The sequence below is a fragment of the Myotis lucifugus genome, unplaced genomic scaffold (genome assembly GCF_000147115.1).
Source record: "Myotis lucifugus unplaced genomic scaffold, Myoluc2.0 scaffold_201, whole genome shotgun sequence".
In the NCBI taxonomy this organism is placed as follows: domain Eukaryota; kingdom Metazoa; phylum Chordata; class Mammalia; order Chiroptera; family Vespertilionidae; genus Myotis; species Myotis lucifugus.
In genome coordinates, this window is record NW_005871249.1 from 593,365 (window position 1) to 612,527 (window position 19,163).

General features: G+C 37.9%; 1 protein-coding gene across 1 annotated transcript in view; it reads left to right on the forward strand.

Moving 5' to 3' along the window:
• The window catches only part of FGF20 (fibroblast growth factor 20), a 10,965-nt gene extending 3,608 nt beyond the window's left edge, over positions 1–7,357 (forward strand). The window contains exons 2-3 of the mRNA XM_006097426.3: positions 5,199–5,302; positions 6,870–7,357. Coding sequence (XP_006097488.1) covers positions 5,199–5,302; positions 6,870–7,115 — 350 coding nt within the window. The 3' untranslated portion in view covers positions 7,116–7,357. The remainder of the gene's footprint in view (positions 1–5,198; positions 5,303–6,869) is intronic.
• Positions 7,358–19,163: the final 11,806 nt, after the last annotated feature.

A 19,163-nucleotide genomic window follows, 5' to 3' on the forward strand; every position in this document is an offset into this window, starting at 1 on the left:
CCGCCGGCCCGCCCCCCCAGGGAGCTCCGCGGGGCCCCCGAGGCCTGACCCTCTTTTGAGGTAGGACCCGCGCCTCCGGAACCCGGGCCGGGAGGAAAAAAAGGGGGGGGGGGGGGGCTCCGCGCGCGCTTTACTCCCAGCCCTTCTGCTGCCTGGGCTCTCCCTCGCACCGCCTACCTCGCAGGCAGTTGTTTGTTTTTGTTTTTAAAATCCCCATACTATTTCCTCCCACTTCCTGTCACGTTCCACCACCCCCCCCCCTTACCGTTTTATCAGCAAAAAATAATAACAGGAAGCATTCGCTTCTTTAAACACACCCTACAGTTACGCATTCAGGGCTGCTCTGTTCTTGTGTGGGATGCGAGCATTTACCTGCCCACCTAGAGCACAGCGAGTGTCCACCTGCAGAGGCAGCAGGTGGACTTTCCGTGGGCACCGTCGCTCCTGTCAGGCTCACCTGGCAGCAGTCCTCTGCGCGTTTAAAGTGCTATTTGGGTGAGAAGAAGAAGAAGAAAAAAACTATGGCTACTGAGCATGCCCAGTCCTTCAGCTAGGCTCCTCTTTACAAACTGGAAACCCCAAAGCAAAGATCTTGGTGTTGGCCGCACGTAAGAGGAAATGGGGAAGCGAAAGAAGATATGGGTGGGAACACCTAGGGACGGGTTTCAGAATACCTCCAGCGGCGCTGGGAGCCGCAGGGGTTAAAGGAAAGAAACAAGTGGGCGATTGTGAAGGCAGATCCTTAAGTCACTAGACTGGGAAATCATAACGTCTCTGCTGTTAATTCCTCCCCAACCAGCAAGTGCCCTCACCAGTTTGAGCCGTAGTTTTCTTGACTGTACAAGGATGGGATTGGATAGGTGATCGCTTTAAGACGCTTTCAGGTTCTGACTCCCCGGGATCTTTCCCCCATTGCAGAACTGTTCATCATATTAGAGTTAACTGCCTAGCACTCTCAAAGGGTTTGATCATCAAATTTGGGATATCATTGGAGAGATTCACTGTTGTTGTTTTTTCTCTCAAAGATACCATTTACTGGTCAGCAGCAATGTGAAGGGCCCAACACGGGATCAGGTTTCCCTCACCTTCCTCAGCACTGTAGGATTCTCTGAGAATCTCTTCTCTAAATGGCCTTCTCTTATCTTGTTCTCACCTCCTTGTTTTACTCTCATTCCCTTTTTGGCCCATAGTACTCATTAAAACTTTGGAGAAGTGGAAATCTTGGACTGAGTGTCGTTTGTCACTCTCAATGTAGAAATGAGCATGGGGTGGTCATTTGGTAGCACTCAAAGGCCTAGAAAATTAACTTTTTAAAACCCATATGTTTGCAGCTCCCACTGATCTCTTCCGAATTCCCAGTGACTATGAGTCAAACGTGTCATGAACTAGTGGCCAACCTTGGGGTCACTTTTGGAAAGTGGTTTCTAAATGGAAGAGTCTGAGATTCTGATTCTCACGAACTTTGCTGACACCAGGTGGCTCAGCTCTCTCACCTCTAAGAATTACTGCACTTCATCCATGACAGAAAAATCCTGCAGCTACCAGGAGATTTAGAAATGAACACAAATGTATTAAGGCTTATAAGTAGAGCAGGTGGAAGCTAAGCTTAGGTAATATTCGGACTTCCCCCTCCGATACATAATGTAGCCTTGGGAACACTTGCAATTCATGTAATCTCCCCAACGACAAGAGTTGCTTCTTTGAGTAAATATTTGTAGACTTGATAACACTCATTAAACTGGTATTTAAATCCATTCCTTAAGAAATGAAGATTGCATATCAGAATTACTATCTTACGGCAATTTTTTTGCTAAGTTTTTGAATAATTCTTTAGTAATTGCAAAAATATGACTTTGACTGATTTTTGTGCTCGTTTGTCACTCTATGGTGGGAGGCTGCTTATCAGAATAAAATATTTACTGTCACAAAGAGAAGATAACCAGATTGGTCTGGTAGCCTAGAATGAACAGACTCTACAATGCATTACAGTGCCTCCTAGTGGCCTCTGATAGCTAAGACATCATAATTTACTACAAAGGAGTGTAGGTGAGAAGAAACTTATGTTTAGCATGTATAATTTTATATGTTTCTTTCTCTACTTGCCTTCTTTTCCTAGGGTTTTAATTCCTAATTATGAAATTATTTTGCTACATTTTTTAAGAACTCATTTCTGTGTCATCAAAAAACTAATTTTGAAAAAGCTTAAGATTGGATATTTCAGATGTTAAAGTAAATTAACATGTTTGATAATTTATACTGATTTGGTCACAATTAAGTAAAAAAATCAGAATTCTGGATTGTAAAATTGCAAAACCACATCAATAGACAGAAAGGTCCCAGTGAGGTTAAAATAATTTCCTATTGGAGTTAGCTCTATACTTATAATAGAGTTTCTCTGCACAGTAGTAGTTTACCTAATACCTAAACATGGAATCATTACTTTAAAAAGAGCTTAACTGAGATCAAACATATTTCTTTAGAGGCTTTTCCTTTATTCTCCCCTATTTTCCATAGATTTGTCTGATGTGGTTGCATTGTGGGTTGACTCACCTGTTTATTATGATTTTAAAGAAGGCTGGCTTTGAAAATGATACCAGAAAGACAAAGTACCTCCAAGTCTTTTTATGGGACACTGGGCATTAGAAAATCTATCTAAAATCTGTGATTACCTCTTAAGGAAAGTTTTTCATGTCTACTCTTTGTGAAGGAATTAGCTTAGTTGCCACCTCATATTATAAATAAAAAAAGACTTGTCAGATCTCATTTAAGAATCTAATGACTACAAATTACTATGTGGTATACTATTTCCTTGAGGAGAAAAAGGATCAGAATTAAAAAGTGTGGCTAAAATCTTTAAGAGGAACACACAAAAAAACCCACACATATCCCTTTTCCCATCAACCCTATGAGCCATTACAAAATTATTTATACCTGGTTATGTATGAAGTTTTGGATGTTATTTAATAAAGTTGAAACTATCTAATAGAATTATTCTAAGAATATGTGTAATTTTTATCTTTCCACAATTTCATATTTTTGACAAGATAGCAATATCTTAAGATGAGAATTAAAGTATAGGTGGTTTTAGTTTTGCAAGAAAAATGAATATAATGAATATAAGATCTGTTATATAATTGGTCTATATGCAAATGAAACATTTTATTGGATTTGAAAACTGGCTCTATTATGCATCCTAATCAGTTAATCAGTTCCTGTTCTTTGAAAGACAGGAGCATCTTAATGTAAAGCAGACACTTAAAGAAAATTAAGTTACATGTGAGCCAGAGTATCCTTTTCAATGTAAATTTAACATTCAATACAACTTCAATAATTACACATTTGTAAGTGTATCCTGGATGAAATTTCATTAACATGTCTACTTCTACCAACATGATTTGGCCTGATATTTTTATTTCTAATATGAATCCATCATTAATGAGCCTGACAGCAAATTTAATTGCCATTTACTCCCTACCTCTAAAGTTGTCATTATAATAGCTGTTCTATGGAGTCTGCGTCTTCCTGATATATCTTCTCTTCTCTCTGCCTTAGGGACACTGACTCTTTTAAGCCACTTATAGACTATTAAGTAATGTATTGTTGCTGTAAAATCCTTGGTAGCTCTAGTATTCTACATGATCTTCTAATAGTTTGAAAACATTCATTTTGGGCTCTTAAGAATCTACATTAAAGCTTAAGAATCTGCATTTTTGCCAAAGAATGAAGTAGGCTCTAGAGGGACAGAGTAGAGCCCTCCGTATAGGCAAATAACTAGATTTTGTACTGTCCCTTGGACTTGGGAATATCATGTGTCCAAATAGAAACTTGCACAATAATAAAAAAATGACTTGAAAGCAAGACTCAGGCTACATGGTGCACATTTACACTGTTTGTAGAGCTTAAGAGGGGGTGAATGGGTAAAGGTAGAAAGCTATTGAGGAAGGAAGTTCCAAGTACAGAAAGTATGTCTATATACTTTTCCAGCAAAATCTAAGAGGAAGAACAAGACAAAGACATTAGTCCAAAGGTTAGAAAAAGCATGTTGCAGACATAAACATTAAGTTTTGTGGGGTTTTGTTGTTGTTTTTCTTTACTATGGTATTTTAGTGTATTAAGTGGAGAGTTTTTAAGACTAGTTTACCTTCTGGTAAATGAAAGTAATTCTAGAAAGTTATTAATAGAAAATTGATTTGCATGCTAAATTCTTGGTATTTGGCTATCACATTTAATGAATTATAAAGTGTTTTTTATTTCTTTGAACTATAAAATTTACTTTTAAAAATCATGTGACAGAAAATAGCATATTATATAATCTACAAAGTTTGAGACTACTGTATTATATTCAAGAAACAGTGTCCTGAAGTAGAAGCATTGGATTAAGGTTCAGAAGTGTGAGTTCAAGTATGGGTTCTATTAATTACAAATGTCATGTCCTTAGGCAAGTCAGTAAACCTCCTTGAGCCTCAGTTTCTTTATATGTAAATGGGATGATAATATCTCCATATCTATGCTAGAGGACTGTTTTTGAGGACCAGATAGAAAATGTAAATAGAAGATTCTCAATAAACTATAAAATACCAACATACCCATATAAGTTATACTGGTTGCAGCTAGAAAAACATTGACTTGACTCATAGTAAGCAAAACAACAACAACAACAACAACAACAACAACAACAAAACCACAAAAGCATAATTAATAGAACATGGTTATAATTAACTAATGAGATCACAGAGAGCTAAGAACACCTCTATTATATAGTAATTTATGATCACAATAGCTTCCATTTGTAGAATGCCTAATGTGTGTGCTAGTTCTTACCTCTCTCTTGTAGGGAGGCATTTCCCTCAATTTGCATATGAGGAAACTGAAGTTCAAAGAAGACAAATGATTTGCATAGTTCAAATGGCCAGTGAATTCCTGAACTGGCATTCAAACCCAGGCCAGTCTGGTTTAAGGTGTTATACCCTTAACATTATACAATGATGAGATTATTTTCTTTTTAGTTTTTTTCCCATCTATAAAATGGGAGGGCCATCAGAATAAGTCAGTTGTACAGCACTTTTCAGTTTACATAAGACTATCACGTACATCATTATATTTATATTTAGCAACATTGGTCTACTGCTGTTTGGAAGATTTTTATTAGTCATATGTTCATTAATAAATACAAATCATTATTTTCTTTATGAATTTAGGTATCCTGGAATTCATCAGTGTGGCAGTGGGACTGGTCAGTATTAGAGGTGTGGACAGTGGTCTCTACCTTGGAATGAATGACAAAGGAGAACTCTACGGATCAGTACGTATTTTTAAAAATTATGTAATTCATAAAACAATGACTATCCATTTTGTAAGTAAAATATCTACTAATGCAATTTAGAAGAAATATATTTATGTACAAATTAGAATTTTATATTCTAATATGTTACTATGTATCTGAGCACTAGTATAGTAGCTCAGTTTTATTTTCCAAAGCTTAAACCCTTATTGCTTTCAGCTCACTAGGCTTTCCTGCCCATTATCTTAGGTCTTTTTACTTTTCTTCATATTTTGGTCATTCCCACCAGAGATAAAGAAAATGAGAGCATTTTCTTTCTGCCATGTTAGATTCTTTTTGCTTTTACATTCATTTAATGTAAAAATTTTCTACTCATTATCATCCTCTATAGCTAAGTATATATCACTTGCTATCTTTGTTTTATTTTTTAAAATATGTTTTTATTGATTTCAGAGAGGAAGGGAGAGGGAGAGAGAGATAGACACATCAATGATGAGAGAATCATTGATTGGCTGCCTTTGGCATGTCCCCCACTGGCAATGGAGCCCACAGCGTGGGCATGTGCCCTGACCAGGAATTAAACCATGACCTCCTGGCTCAATGGTTGGTGCTCAACCATTGAGCAACACTGGCCAAGCCAAAATCACTTCTTAAAGTCAAAGTCTCTAACAAGTTACAAAGACAATTTACTCTATGATTTAGCTGATGGCACTGTCTAGTACCTTTTTTCCCTTAAAATCTCAACTGAGACCACATGTTCAGTTAGAAACTCCATATACACAGAAAAAATTGGTTATAATATTTCAGTAAGTGGCATCCCACTTATTTCTGTCCTTCGTAAGAGCAAACCTTGCTCTTTCCAGGCTGTCTGTTCAGAAGAGAAATACTACATGTGTAATAACCACAAGAGTAGAATTACAATTGAAGGAGAAAAACATGCACATAATTTTCCTTTTTCGTGTATATGTTGTATTAAAAGAATCAACTGTGGTCCATCTCTTAGGATAATATACAGTCCATCTTGAAGAGACAAGAAGTCACTGGGCTTTTCCTGCATTTACCTAAAAGTAACATCCAGATCAAAGTTAGTCATGGGGAATGTATCAACAAACAATAAATTAATAAATTCATAAAGCGAATATATATGGTTTGGAGGGATGATCTGAAATTGGGAATTGGATGTTAGCAAGATCTTGAAGTGTTTCAAGATGTGGTAGAGATTTTCTACGTAGAACTTTGGCATCTAATGATGGAACAACATAAACTACAGGCCTCTTTGTTGGCGATAGTATTAGGAGGGAAATAAAATGGAGCATGAGAAAGTTCAGAATATTTTTTTAAGTATTTGAAAATAAAATTGAGAATTAACATGAAACAAAGTTCTTTGAATTGAACTGCTGGGAGAAAGAATTCCAAGTTACATAAGAACTAAAGCAAAATAAAGTAAAAACAATTCAATCTTTCTCCTTCCTTGGCAAGGATATAATTATAGGCAAAGAACTAAAAAGACAGAGTTGAGATTTTTCTAAAAAAATATTTTCAAAGGTTTTTTGCTTTTTTTAAATGACAGTTATCTTCTCTCTTTTAGGAGAAACTGACTTCTGAATGCATCTTTAGGGAGCAATTTGAAGAGAACTGGTATAATACCTATTCATCCAACATATATAAACACGGAGACACTGGCCGCAGGTATTTTGTGGCACTTAACAAAGACGGAACTCCAAGAGATGGTGCCAGGTCCAAAAGACATCAGAAGTTTACGCATTTCCTGCCTAGACCAGTGGATCCAGAAAGAGTTCCTGCATTGTATAAGGACATACTAATATACACTTAGAGTGTGATCGTGTCTTTACTGAAGAACCAAACTGCAACATTTTTTCTTATTATAGTTCCCAGAGTAAAATAATAACCCAGGAAGACATTCAGAATGTTTCAGAGCCTATTTTCCACTCAGAGAGTGAATTTGGAAAGAATATTAGGAACAAACAAAAAAACTTGGCTGGACATAGCTCAAGATCTCTCTTTATAAGTGGATTAAGTTCCCTTACGTACACTGGCTCAGTCCTTAATGGTAGATTGAAGCTGAAAATCTCAAAGACATGGATAATGGGAATCCTACCTAGTTTGCTGCTCTGGTGCCTCACCTCTCTGGATTATGTTTACTTTAAAAGTTACATTAAAAATAGATACTTCATGTTGAAGAAATGGATTGACATGGTTGGCCAGGATTACTGCTACATATATTTTAAGGACCTTGAAGGATTTTGCAGGTTATGTAAAAAATTCTATGTAAAAAACCTGGGTGTAACGTGGACTATGAAACATGCCACACCAAGATGGAACATTTTTTTTAAAGGATGGACCTATTTATACATTTTCAATTTTCAAATATTTATTATATATTTATTTATTAAAGAGTTTATTTTTTACTGGTATATGAAGATATTACAAAGAGAAAAAACAACAAAAATTCCTTTATTGTGCCATTATTTTGTTGTAGTATCTTTGTCTGTAAAGAAGACATCATTATTACAACAATTAAACATAGAATAAGATCTTGAGTTACTTTTTAAAAATAAAGTAGAGCATAGCTTATATTTTTTTGCAGCCATTTGCCTTCTAAATGTAACATTGGTTCTTTTGACCTAGAAAAATGCTTTAATAATTTGTATTGAATTCAACACACATTTGAAAGGAAATTAAACATTTTTTTTTAATGTTTTGGCTTCATTCCTTTTCAGGTGAAAGTTATTCTGCTTGTATAACATAATCATTTAAATGACAAAATTTTAAGTTCCCTAGAAAAAACCTTCAGTACTTAGAGAACTTCTAATGTTGAAATTTATCAAACATTATGGACAACTGACGTATTTTCTTGTATCAGTGTGAAAAGACCATTTCTTTTCCCATTATGATCACAGAAAGAATTAATCTTAGTGGTACCACCACTAACAATGGTAAGGCTCCATCTACTTATCTGCGTCTGGTATCTTTTCCATAATAGCTCCTATTTAATAATTTATCCAGTAAATATCCATTGAAGCCTGCTATACAGAAGATACTGTTAGGCACAGTGTGGTGATCAAGGCAGATGGGCCCTGCATCATGGAGTTTAATGTCTAATAAGGAAATAGATGGTGAATAAATAAGCTAACAAATACCATAATTGTGAATTGTGACACGCTCTATGAGGAAAACAAGGTTCAGACACAGGGAGAAGAGAACACATTTTGATAGGATGAGTCATAGAAAGCTTCTCGAAACAGGTGGTGTTTTTAATGGGTCCTAAAGGGTAAGAAAGAGCCAGACAGCCAGACACCCTAAATGGAGAATAAGAATCTTACTAGAAGAGGAGACAGCGAGTGCAGAGTCCCAAAGGCAAGAAAGAGCTTTGTGGCTGGAGCTTAGTGATCAGTTGGGAGAGTGGCACAGATGAGTTTAGAAAGCTACGCAGATACAAATCCTGTAGGTTCTTAAGGGCCTTTCCGAGGTCTGTTCGCTTTTGGCAACAGTTGTCAATGTCACTACTGTTAGGTGAGCAATCATCATTGGGGATATGGTAATGATAATGGTAGCAGCTGCCACTTGGTCTCAAGCTGCAAGTCCTGGTAAAACAAAGATTGCTGGGCCCCAAGCTGAAGAGTTTCTGATATGTTGGTCTTGGGTTGGACCCAAAACTTTGTATTTTAACAGGTTCTCAGGTAATAATGATGCTATTGGCTGGAGACCATACTCTGAGAACCACTAGTGTAGAGTAGTGTTTCTCAAACTTTAAAGAACCCACAAAATCAACTGGAGGGTCTTGTTAAAGGACGGGTTCGTTCATCTATAAGTCAGGAGGGGGAGAGGGAGATAAGATTTTGCATTTCTAACACTGTCCCAGATGCTGCTTGGTGCTGCTAGGCTACGGACCACACTGTGAGTGGCAAGACTGGCTGTTGCTTTAATGCTCTGGTGTTATTCCTATTTGTTCATCCTCCAGTTGCTTAAATAAATTAATGGTGATATATGGGGTGAGGGTAGGAAGTTTAACACATAACTTTAATAAAGCTACATGGGAATGTGTATGTGTTGGGGGAGTTGTGTGTGTGTCTACTTGAGTGTATTCAGGCTGAGAGAGACAGAGAGAAATGTTTCAGATCAAAACCTTTTGGTTTTATGAATGTAAAAAGCAGTAAAGATGGTTTAGTAATCTTCAAGATAAAGTAATTCCTATTTTCTCTAGTGCTAGAGAATTTATCCCTATAGTAGGACAATAAAGGTATGATTCTGTCCAAATGAAGTCAAACTAGATTGGTGACCAAAGTTAATAGGGATCTAAAAAATGCATTTGCTACATCAGGGACCACAGATTACTAAAAGGTTGATTTAATGTTCATCTCTATTTTAGACTAGTCAAATCTGGGGTAAGTGGTATATGGGGTTATTCTCAGTTCCTTCAACACCCTTGTTAAGTAATTTGGTAGACTCCTAATGCACTTTGGCAATATTTGATATTTGCAACTGTGATATATAGTTGTTCTTGAGCAGTGGTTCTCAACCTTCTGGCCCTTTAAATACAGTTCCTCATGTTGTGACCCAACCATAAAATTATTTTTGTTGCTACTTCATAACTGTAATGTTGCTACTGTTATGAATCGTAATGTAAATATCTGATATGCAGGATGGTCTTAGGCGACCCCTGTGAAAGGGTCGTTCGACCCCCAAAGGGGTCGCGATCCACAGGTTGAGAACCGCTGTTCTAGAGGCTCCCGTTTGGTATGCCCAAATGTTTGGGTCCTACCTTTTAACCTTTTGAATGTTCTTTCCATTCAATCACTTGCAATTACACACTCAGGGGAAGGAGATATCACTTCAGGAAAACGTCTTTGGTCTTCTGTATCCAGCAATTATCACATCCATATCCTTCAATAGTCAAAATGATTTCTCTACTTATATTCTAGTTTCCCAGAATTAACGTTATTTTTGATCCTGTAGCTAAAGGTCCCTGAGATTCTTGAATGTTATCCTTTGTTCAAAACAGGACTTTCCGGGCAGATCTCACGCTATAATGGACCTGCTTGCATGTTAAGGACTTCGGGGCAATTTGTCCTTCCCTTTGAAAGCCTGGGCCTGATCTCCAGACTCTAGGGCCAGGCTTCTTAAATTAAGGGAGATCAAAAGAAATCAAAGAAAACGCTTTGGAAGTTGTTCTTTGTTTTTCATGTGTAGGGAGTTTATCCTTAAGATTTACAAAGTCCTTGTCTCAGTGTTCCCTCTCTTGGCTCAGCTCCCAGTGATTTTGAAGTGGCTTGTTGCTATCTGTGCAGAGGGTTTGCCAAGGTTGTTGCTATAGCTGCTGTGCCAGCAAGTTGAGTTGATTCTTGTGTCCTATTGATTGCCTGTGAATCTTAGCAACTTGCCAGTGTTCCTCTTATGAAATGGGGAAAGTTCTCTCCAATCTAATGACCCTTTGTCTTAGCCCACAGTGACATTGTTGCGCTGACAACAAGCCTAGTCCAAATCCAAATCTTTCCATTAGCCAGTTCTCCAGCAATTTCCCATGAAATTCATGCTTCCATGAAAAGCTATTGGAAGGAAGAAACAGAACCCTTTGAAAGAGACCAAAGATGCCCATTTCTTTGCATTTCAGTATAAAGAAAATCATCTGGGTCTTTGGGCTCTCCTATCCTGTTGGTCAGGATGATAGTTATTAGAAGTTCCTCCTTTCTAAACTCTGGATTCTGCTTATCAGTTTTCCATGACTAGGGTTGCACCACCACTCCTTGCAAATCAGCCCACTTTGGTTCCACAATAGAAACAAAGCATTAATTTCAAAGAAATTTCCACTTTTCCTCCTCACATATTGTATTCACTACCTCTCTTTTTCTATTGTGGTAAAATATACATAATATTTTAAAATGTACAATTCTATGTCATCTAAGTACATCTGCATTGTGGTGCAACCATCACTATCATTTCTCTCCAGAACTTTTTTATTTCCCCCAACTGAAACTCTGACCCATTAAACACGAATTCCTCTTTCCCCTCTCCTTCCAGCTCCTAGCAACTAATAACATTCTACATATCTTTCTAAGAATCTGACCACTCTAGGAACCCATATAAGTGGAGCTTAGAGAATAGATGTTTATTAGGCAGTGCCCTTGGGATGAACAATTGTAAGAAAAGGCAAGGCAATAAGGTGTGGCAGGGAAAGTTGAGCTGTGATATATATGTGATGCCAGACTTAGTCATCTTGATTGAGCTCTGGAGAATTTGTCCCTTATAGTAGGACAATAAAGGTCCGATTGTGATGAGTTGTCTGAAACTTTTAACTCATACCTGGATCAGTTGCTGGATGTGTACTTCCACAGGAAGTGGGGTGTCTGAAGCTGAGAAAATTCCTGAAGGGGCTGACAGCACCTGGCCATTTGGAGACATAAATCCTTTCTTGCGAAGATGTATAGACAATGAATCTCCATGTTCATAACCATCCATTCATCGTTGCTTGGAACCACATTTTCATGAACATGATATGACTACTGAATCCCTTTGTCATGGACCTATTCTCATGCCTACTCTGCTGTATTGAGATCCTGTGCAGGTAGAACAAGCTCTTAGGTTTGAGACCGTGTCAGCTTACACCCGGTTTCAACACTCTTAGGTGGTGATGTTTGCTGAGACACTATGGACAGTAAAGGCAATTCATATCTAGAAGGTCTATTCCTATCTGATTCAATCTCAGAGCTTTTCAGGGTAGAGGGGCTCAGGGTAGACAACTTGCCATCAAGTGGACAGATAGTCTCCTTAAGAAATGGTACACATAAGCGCTCAGTGTTGTTTTTTGTTGCTGGCAGGTTGAACATTCAGAGGGAGTAGTAGATACATTATGGAAAGTGAGTGCCCATCAGCTGCTAGGCATGCCTAACCTTTATCTTTGTCATCACTGTTGCTTTTTAATATGTCCATTGTCACAGTGTTGGACTGGCCAATGACAGCTGGCTGTCAAAATGGCTGAGCCATTCTATCTACTTGGTTGATTAGTAACTCCTCCACAGTGGGAGCTCTTGGATTGGTGTTAACTTTCAATACAAAGGTCTTCATGCTTTATACCCACTTCTCTTTATTCATATATATTCGCTTCTGCCAGGCATTTTTGTCTTTAATCTCAATATTTTTTCTTCTAGGATTTTATCAAACTAGCCAAACTACCCATGAATCCTTATATATTCTAATCTGAGGCAACTTCTTTTTATCATGCAATGTAGATGATGAGATGCACTGTCCCAAACTTTCCCAATTAGGAAGATTTCCCCTGAGTTAGGCTGTATTGGCTTGGATCTACATACTGAGAAGACTTATCTGTAAACCAAACTTGGGTATTTTCATGCTTCATTAGCTAATCCTCAGAGATGCCCCTTTTGGGCCATAGGATTGAGCTGAGGAAGAGGTGCCAGTATAGCCATGGTGGAGGAAAGGAGTCTGAGTAATCTGAATTGATGAATAAGGAAAAATTCAGCTCATGTGGGAAATTATAGCCATATGATCCTTTGGTATTCCATAGTTAAGCTTTCAATTTCTACCATAGCTCAGCACCATGACAGAAATTGCAATTCAAAAGACATATATTCACTATTGCAAATTGTATGTCCTTGCTCTAGTACCTCAGGGGCCGATGTTGTGATTTTCCCACTGTGACTTCTCATACATTCCACATAGTATCTTTTCCTACCCCTGATACCTATGATACAAGAGTGTCTGTTGGCTGAAGTGGCAAGGTACCATGATGGTGGTGGTGGTGGTGGTGATGGTGATGGTAGTGGTGATGGCAGTGGTGATGTTGGTGGTAGTGATGGTGGTAGCAGTGGTGGTGATGGTGGTGGTGGTAGTGATGGTGGTGGTGGTGGTGGTGGTGATGGGGGTGGCAGCATGTATGTGTGTTTAATAGAAAAGGAGGATATAGAAAGAGAGAGTGGAGGGGTGGCAGAAAATCCTCCAAATTAACTGTCTATTCAAGGAAAGAAGTGGTAATGAGTTACTATTGTATTTCTACCTCCTAGAGGGGCAAGACTGAGCCCAGATCTCCAGTACACCAGTTCAGTACACTATACATCCTATATAATAAAAGCCCAATATGCTAAGTGTCCAGTCGTCCGTTCAACCAATCAAAGCGTAATATGCTAATGATACGCTAAGGCCACTCAACTGCTCACTATGACATGCACTGACCACCAGGGGCAGATAGTCAACTGGTCCTATATAATAAAAGCCTAATATGCGAAATGTCCCATCGTCCAGTTGTCTGTTCAACCAATCAAAGAGTAATATGCTAATGAATGCTAAGGATGCTCAACTGCTCACTATGACATGAACTGACCACCAGGGGGCAGAAGTTCCGATCAGTAGGTTAGCTTGCTGCTGGGGTCCGGCCGATTGGGACTAAGCGAGACGGGCCGGATACATCCTGGAGCCCTCCCGTGGTCCCTCCCCAGCTGACCAACCTCTTGCGTCCCTCCCCGGCCCCGATCATGCATGGATAGGTTCCCTTGGCCTGGCCTGTACCCTCCTGCAATCCAGGACACTTTAGGGGATGTCGGAGAGCTGGTTTTAGCCCGATGGCAGAATGACCAGTCGCTATGAAGCACACTGACCACAAGGGGGCAGATGCTCAACACAAGAGCTTCTCCCTGGTGGTCAGTGCACTCCCACAGGGGAAGCGCTGCTCATCCAGAAGCCAGGCTCACGGCTGGCGAGTGCAGCAGCGGTGGCATGTGCCTCTCCGGCCTCTGTGGCAGTGCTAAGGATGTCTGAATGCTGGGGGGAGTGGGCCTAAGCCATCAGTCGGACATCCCCCAAGGCTCCTGGACTGTGAGAGGGCACAGGCCGGGCTGAGGTGCACCCCCCCCCCCCAGTGCACGAATTTCATGCACTGGGCCTCTAGTTAATAAATATAAAGTAGAAATATAGAAATGGTGAAACATATATACTATTACCTTTCCTTATGAAAAGAGAGAAATACGTACAATTTAGCCTGAGTAAAAAAATCAGTATTTTTAGAGTTTGAAGATATTTTAGCTATCAACTATTTCAGTCTCTATAAGTGAGAAAAATCTTGTATCATACTGACTCTTTTCAATAAAGTCATGAAACATTTTGTTGTTTATAAGTTAGTAAATGTATAAATTAGCTTTTATAAGTTTCTTTTATGATTTTGGGCAGCAATGATGAAATTAGTATGTTTTGATCTTTGTACAAGTTGTTCAGAAAGAACTTAAAAGAAGTACTTAGGAAAATCCAAGTGCTGAAACATTTAAGATATGCTTTGTGGTTTCAATTTTGTGTGATTGTCAGCCAGGAAGTTTTCTGATTAAGATGGCTTGCCAATTCCTTGACAAATACATTATTTATTATACTAATGGGGATTTCCTATTTGAAATGTTAAAGACAAAATATTACTGATGTTTCCCCAAAAAATAATTGACATAGAGCAATTGATGCATTCTAATAAGTTAAAATCAGGGACAAGACAGTAGTCAATAAAGACATAGAGGTATTTTTTTGGTATATACTTATCAAAATAAACTAGATTTCATTGGATAAGAGATTTATCATTCATTATTGAGAGTAAATCTTGAAGCTCTATTTTACTGATTTTTTATTTTCTTTCCTTTTTTTGGATCTAACATTGTGCAAGAACGAAATAAATTTTTAACAAGGACTGAATTTTGTTGGGCTAAAATAGCAGTTAGAACTCAATACCTGTATGTACAAATTTTCGAATTTCATTAGTACCCAAAGTTCTAAAGAAACGTTTGCACACTTGTGTGTATATTGATATTTCTTTATAGTAGTCCCTAAAATGGGATATGGGTTCCAAACATCTATTAAAAATATATATATGTAGGTAAATTAAGAAATACTCTAAAGTAAACATAATTTCTACCAGGCAGCAAAAACATGAAATAAACTTTAATAATTACATCTTTGTTATTTGTTTGTAAAATTAAAATAAAATTTAAAATTACAGAATGTGATATATACTATGAATAAAAAGAGCAAGGTGATATAAAAAAGAACACAAAGGCACTGCCTTTAATTTAGGCAATCATGAAAAAGCCTTTCTGAAGGATGAATAGGAGTTAAACAAAGAATTTGTGCAGTTTGTGTGTGAGAGGGAGATGTGTATGGACAGCAATACAGGCAATCTGGGGAAGAACATGAACACGTTCTTGGAGTTGGGAAAGGGTGTTTAAGAAACTAAAAGGCCAAAATGGCCATAGTACAGTTAGTGAGGACAAGCAGAACATGATATGAGAGTGAAGAGGTTGGCATGGATGGACCACATCCACATCTAGAAGGCAGGGCCTTGTGGGCCATACTGAGTGGTTTGAGTCATATTTTAGTATAATGCGAAGTCACAGAAGGATTTTAAATAGGAGAGCGACATAATTTCATCTATATCTTTAAAAAACAACATTGGTTACAATATGAACATTGCACTGGATTGGGGCAATGAAGTGGAAGAAGATAGACATTGTAAGGAGACAATTTAATTAATCTAGGTGAGAATTGGAATAGCATGCACTAGGGTGTTGGCGGTGAAAATGGAGAGTAATAAATAAATTCAGGATAGTGTGAGGGTAGAATCACCGAGTCTTAAAAATATATTAAATGTGGAGACAGGAGAAAGATGTCAAGATGTGCCCAGATTTTTGGCCTGAGTAGATGGGTGGGTGATTTAGGGATGATAGTATCATTTATTAAAATAATATGAATCTGGCCCGGCCAGCATGGCTCAGTGATTGAGCATCAACCTATGAACCAGCAGGTCATGGTCAGGGCACATTCAGTCTTGATGCCCAGTTTGGGGCATGCAGGAGGCAGCCAGTCAATGATTCTCTCTCATAATTGATATTTCTATCTATATCCCCCTTTCCCTTCCTCTCTGAAATCAATAAAGATATATTTAAAAAATATGAATCTGGAGGAGATACAATCTTGGGATAAAAATAAAAACTTCAGTTCTGGAATTGTTAATCTTGTGATGCCAGTGAGGTGATCAAGTGAATGGGTCAAAGAAGCAATTCAGCATGTAGGACTGGAAATGTGAGCTAGAGATATAATTTAGGAGTAATTGGCATATAGATATAGTGAGAAAAAATGAAAATTCTGAGTCATATCAGGTCAAGTGGAAGAGAAAAGGTCCTCTACAGAGAGGGAGGGAGATACTAAATAAGAAAGTCAGTAAAGTTTTGCATTACTTAAGCCAAGAAAAGAGCATTTCCAGGAGGAGAATCAAATGTGTCATGTGTTACTAAGAGGTCAAATAAGATCAGAACTAAAAAAATGTTGTTTACATTTCAGAACATGGAAGTCAATAGTTGCTTCAAGAGGTGACTTGAAGAACAAGAGGGACAGATGTTAGAGTAGAGTGGACTGAAGAGTGAAAGGGAGATGGAAGTGGAAAAAAGATGGGAGAGACAACTGCAGTAGCCATCCTTGGTTGGCTACCCAGAAGCTATTTTCCCAATGCTAATAGAATTCTCCAAATGCAAACAGAATTGTAATAGATTTTTCAATGGTATCTCAGTGGGCAAGTTCCTTAAGGGAGTGAATTGATATTGTCCAAATTAACCATAGTGGTCTCATTCACTTTGCCATGTGATTGGGTTAGCCATGAGCATTTTATACATTCTGACCAATATCTTCTTCCCAGTCTTATCTTCTGACAACACTAACATTCTAAATAAAATATTATCACAGTTAAGAAAAGAGCTTTAATTTTCAACACCCCAGTAGTAATCATGAACATTTTTATTATCTAACATAACAACAGTTGTAATTATTACAATTTATTGCTCTCTTGCTCTATGCCAAACATTGTGCAATGTGTTCTATGTATACTATTTTAGCTAAGCTTCCAACAACCTTGTGGGGCATAATTACTCTTATTTTTCAAACAAGTTAATCAAGACAAGGAAATTAAGTGTCCAAGTTCACAATCAGGTAAGTGGGAGAGGCAATCAATGGTGTATTCAATCCATTAGAATTGTTCATTTCCTACAGAATAGAACACACTTTCTACTGCATCTATTGAAAGGATGTTTTACCTTGTCTACACTTGCAAATTTTCTTCCTTGTTCAGACCTACCTTTTTGATTCTACTGGCGTTCAGCCAAGTACTACACATGAAGATTAAATATGTTGACTTTACCAGGCTGACCCTACTAAAATGATAAGCATTCACTGACAATACTGGGGGAGGGATTGGGCTATTTAAGTACTGACCATAATAAGAAGCATTAATTAAATATTTTATCATGCAACTTGACATTAGATGAAAGGAACAGAATTCACTGTATATTTATAACATGGAATCAAAGAAATCTATAATAATAAAAGCATAATATGCTAATTAAACCAGACATCCTTCCAGATGATCTTCTGGATGAAGCCAGGGCTACAGAAGGGAAGCTGGTGCTGGCAGCTGGGGGAAGGAAGGCCTACTCTTGCATAAATTTCGTGCATCCGGCCTCTAGTATCATATAAAATGATACAGCACTGTCAGAGAGCCTGATTTTGGTAGAATATTTAAATTTTCTTTTTGAAATTATGCAAATTCATAGTGTTTTTGAAGATGTAGAGTATATAATTAGTACAAAATGTTCTTTGCTAGGAAACAGATAACCACACTTTTATTAAAGGTTCTAATACTCTGTGACCTGAGCACTTTTTGAACCTGTCTCCTCATCAGTAAAATGGACATAGAACTGCTTTGTTTTCAAAATTCAAATTTAAATGAAAGAAAGCAAAACCCAGTTTTTGATCATGGTGAAAAATTTATTCATAGTACCTAATTAAATGAATTCTTATTGTATTTAGGGTACTATGGTCACCATGGTTACTACTGATGGTGCAACAAATGCTTAAATATGTAAGATCCTGTAAATAGATGCTAGAATAGTAAGTTGGATGGAGTATGAGGCCATTAAAGATTAAAGATTCTAAAGAGTGTGGCCATTATTCATGTAATGTGATTATTGAAAGTTTCTAAATATAGAAATAATTTCATTATATGCGAATGCAATAAAGATTGTGGTTTTGGATAAATTGGGAGAGAAAATACAGGAGTTGGGGAGCTTAGTTATCTTGCTACTTCTAAAATCCAGAAGAGACTTAGTAGGGCCATCAACACAGAGAAGAAGGGGTTATATTTCTATTAACTATTGTTGCCTAGTGATCCACCTCAAAATGAGTGGCTACAACAAAGAATGATTTATTATTTATTATCAATATACGAGTTGGCTGGATGGTTCTATTGCTGGTCTTGCTGGGAACATTCCTGTGGTTGCAATCAGGTTATGATTGGAAATCCCGCTTGGTTCAGGATGGACTCACTCATATTTCTGGCTGTTGGGCTGACAGCGGGCTAAGGCATCTCTCTCCTCCACAGGAGCTCTCATGCTTGAGCAAGACTGACTTCTGTACATCAGTGTGTCTCAGAGCAGAGTTCCAAGAGGACACGTCCCAAGGTACAAATGCTTATTAAACCCCTAATTTGTGTCATATTTGCTAATGTTTAATTGGCCAAATCAAATTGCATGGGAAAATCCAATTATGGTGAGAGGAGTGGCATATGATTTGTGTCCATGTTTAACTATCACAAATGATGTGAGGTGCCGGAAGCCGGTCCATCATAGTATCTGGGGGACCTGAGATGTGGGAAATAGAAACAGGGAAGATCAAGGATGACTCAAGGGCAGAGTAAATAGTGGTGCATTAATTGAAGCAGTGAATGGAACAGGAAGATTTGTTGGGAAGAGGCCAGGAAGATTGGATTTGAATATTTTGGGGAGATGTCGAATTGACGTCTATGGGACATGCAAATTAACTATACAGTAAG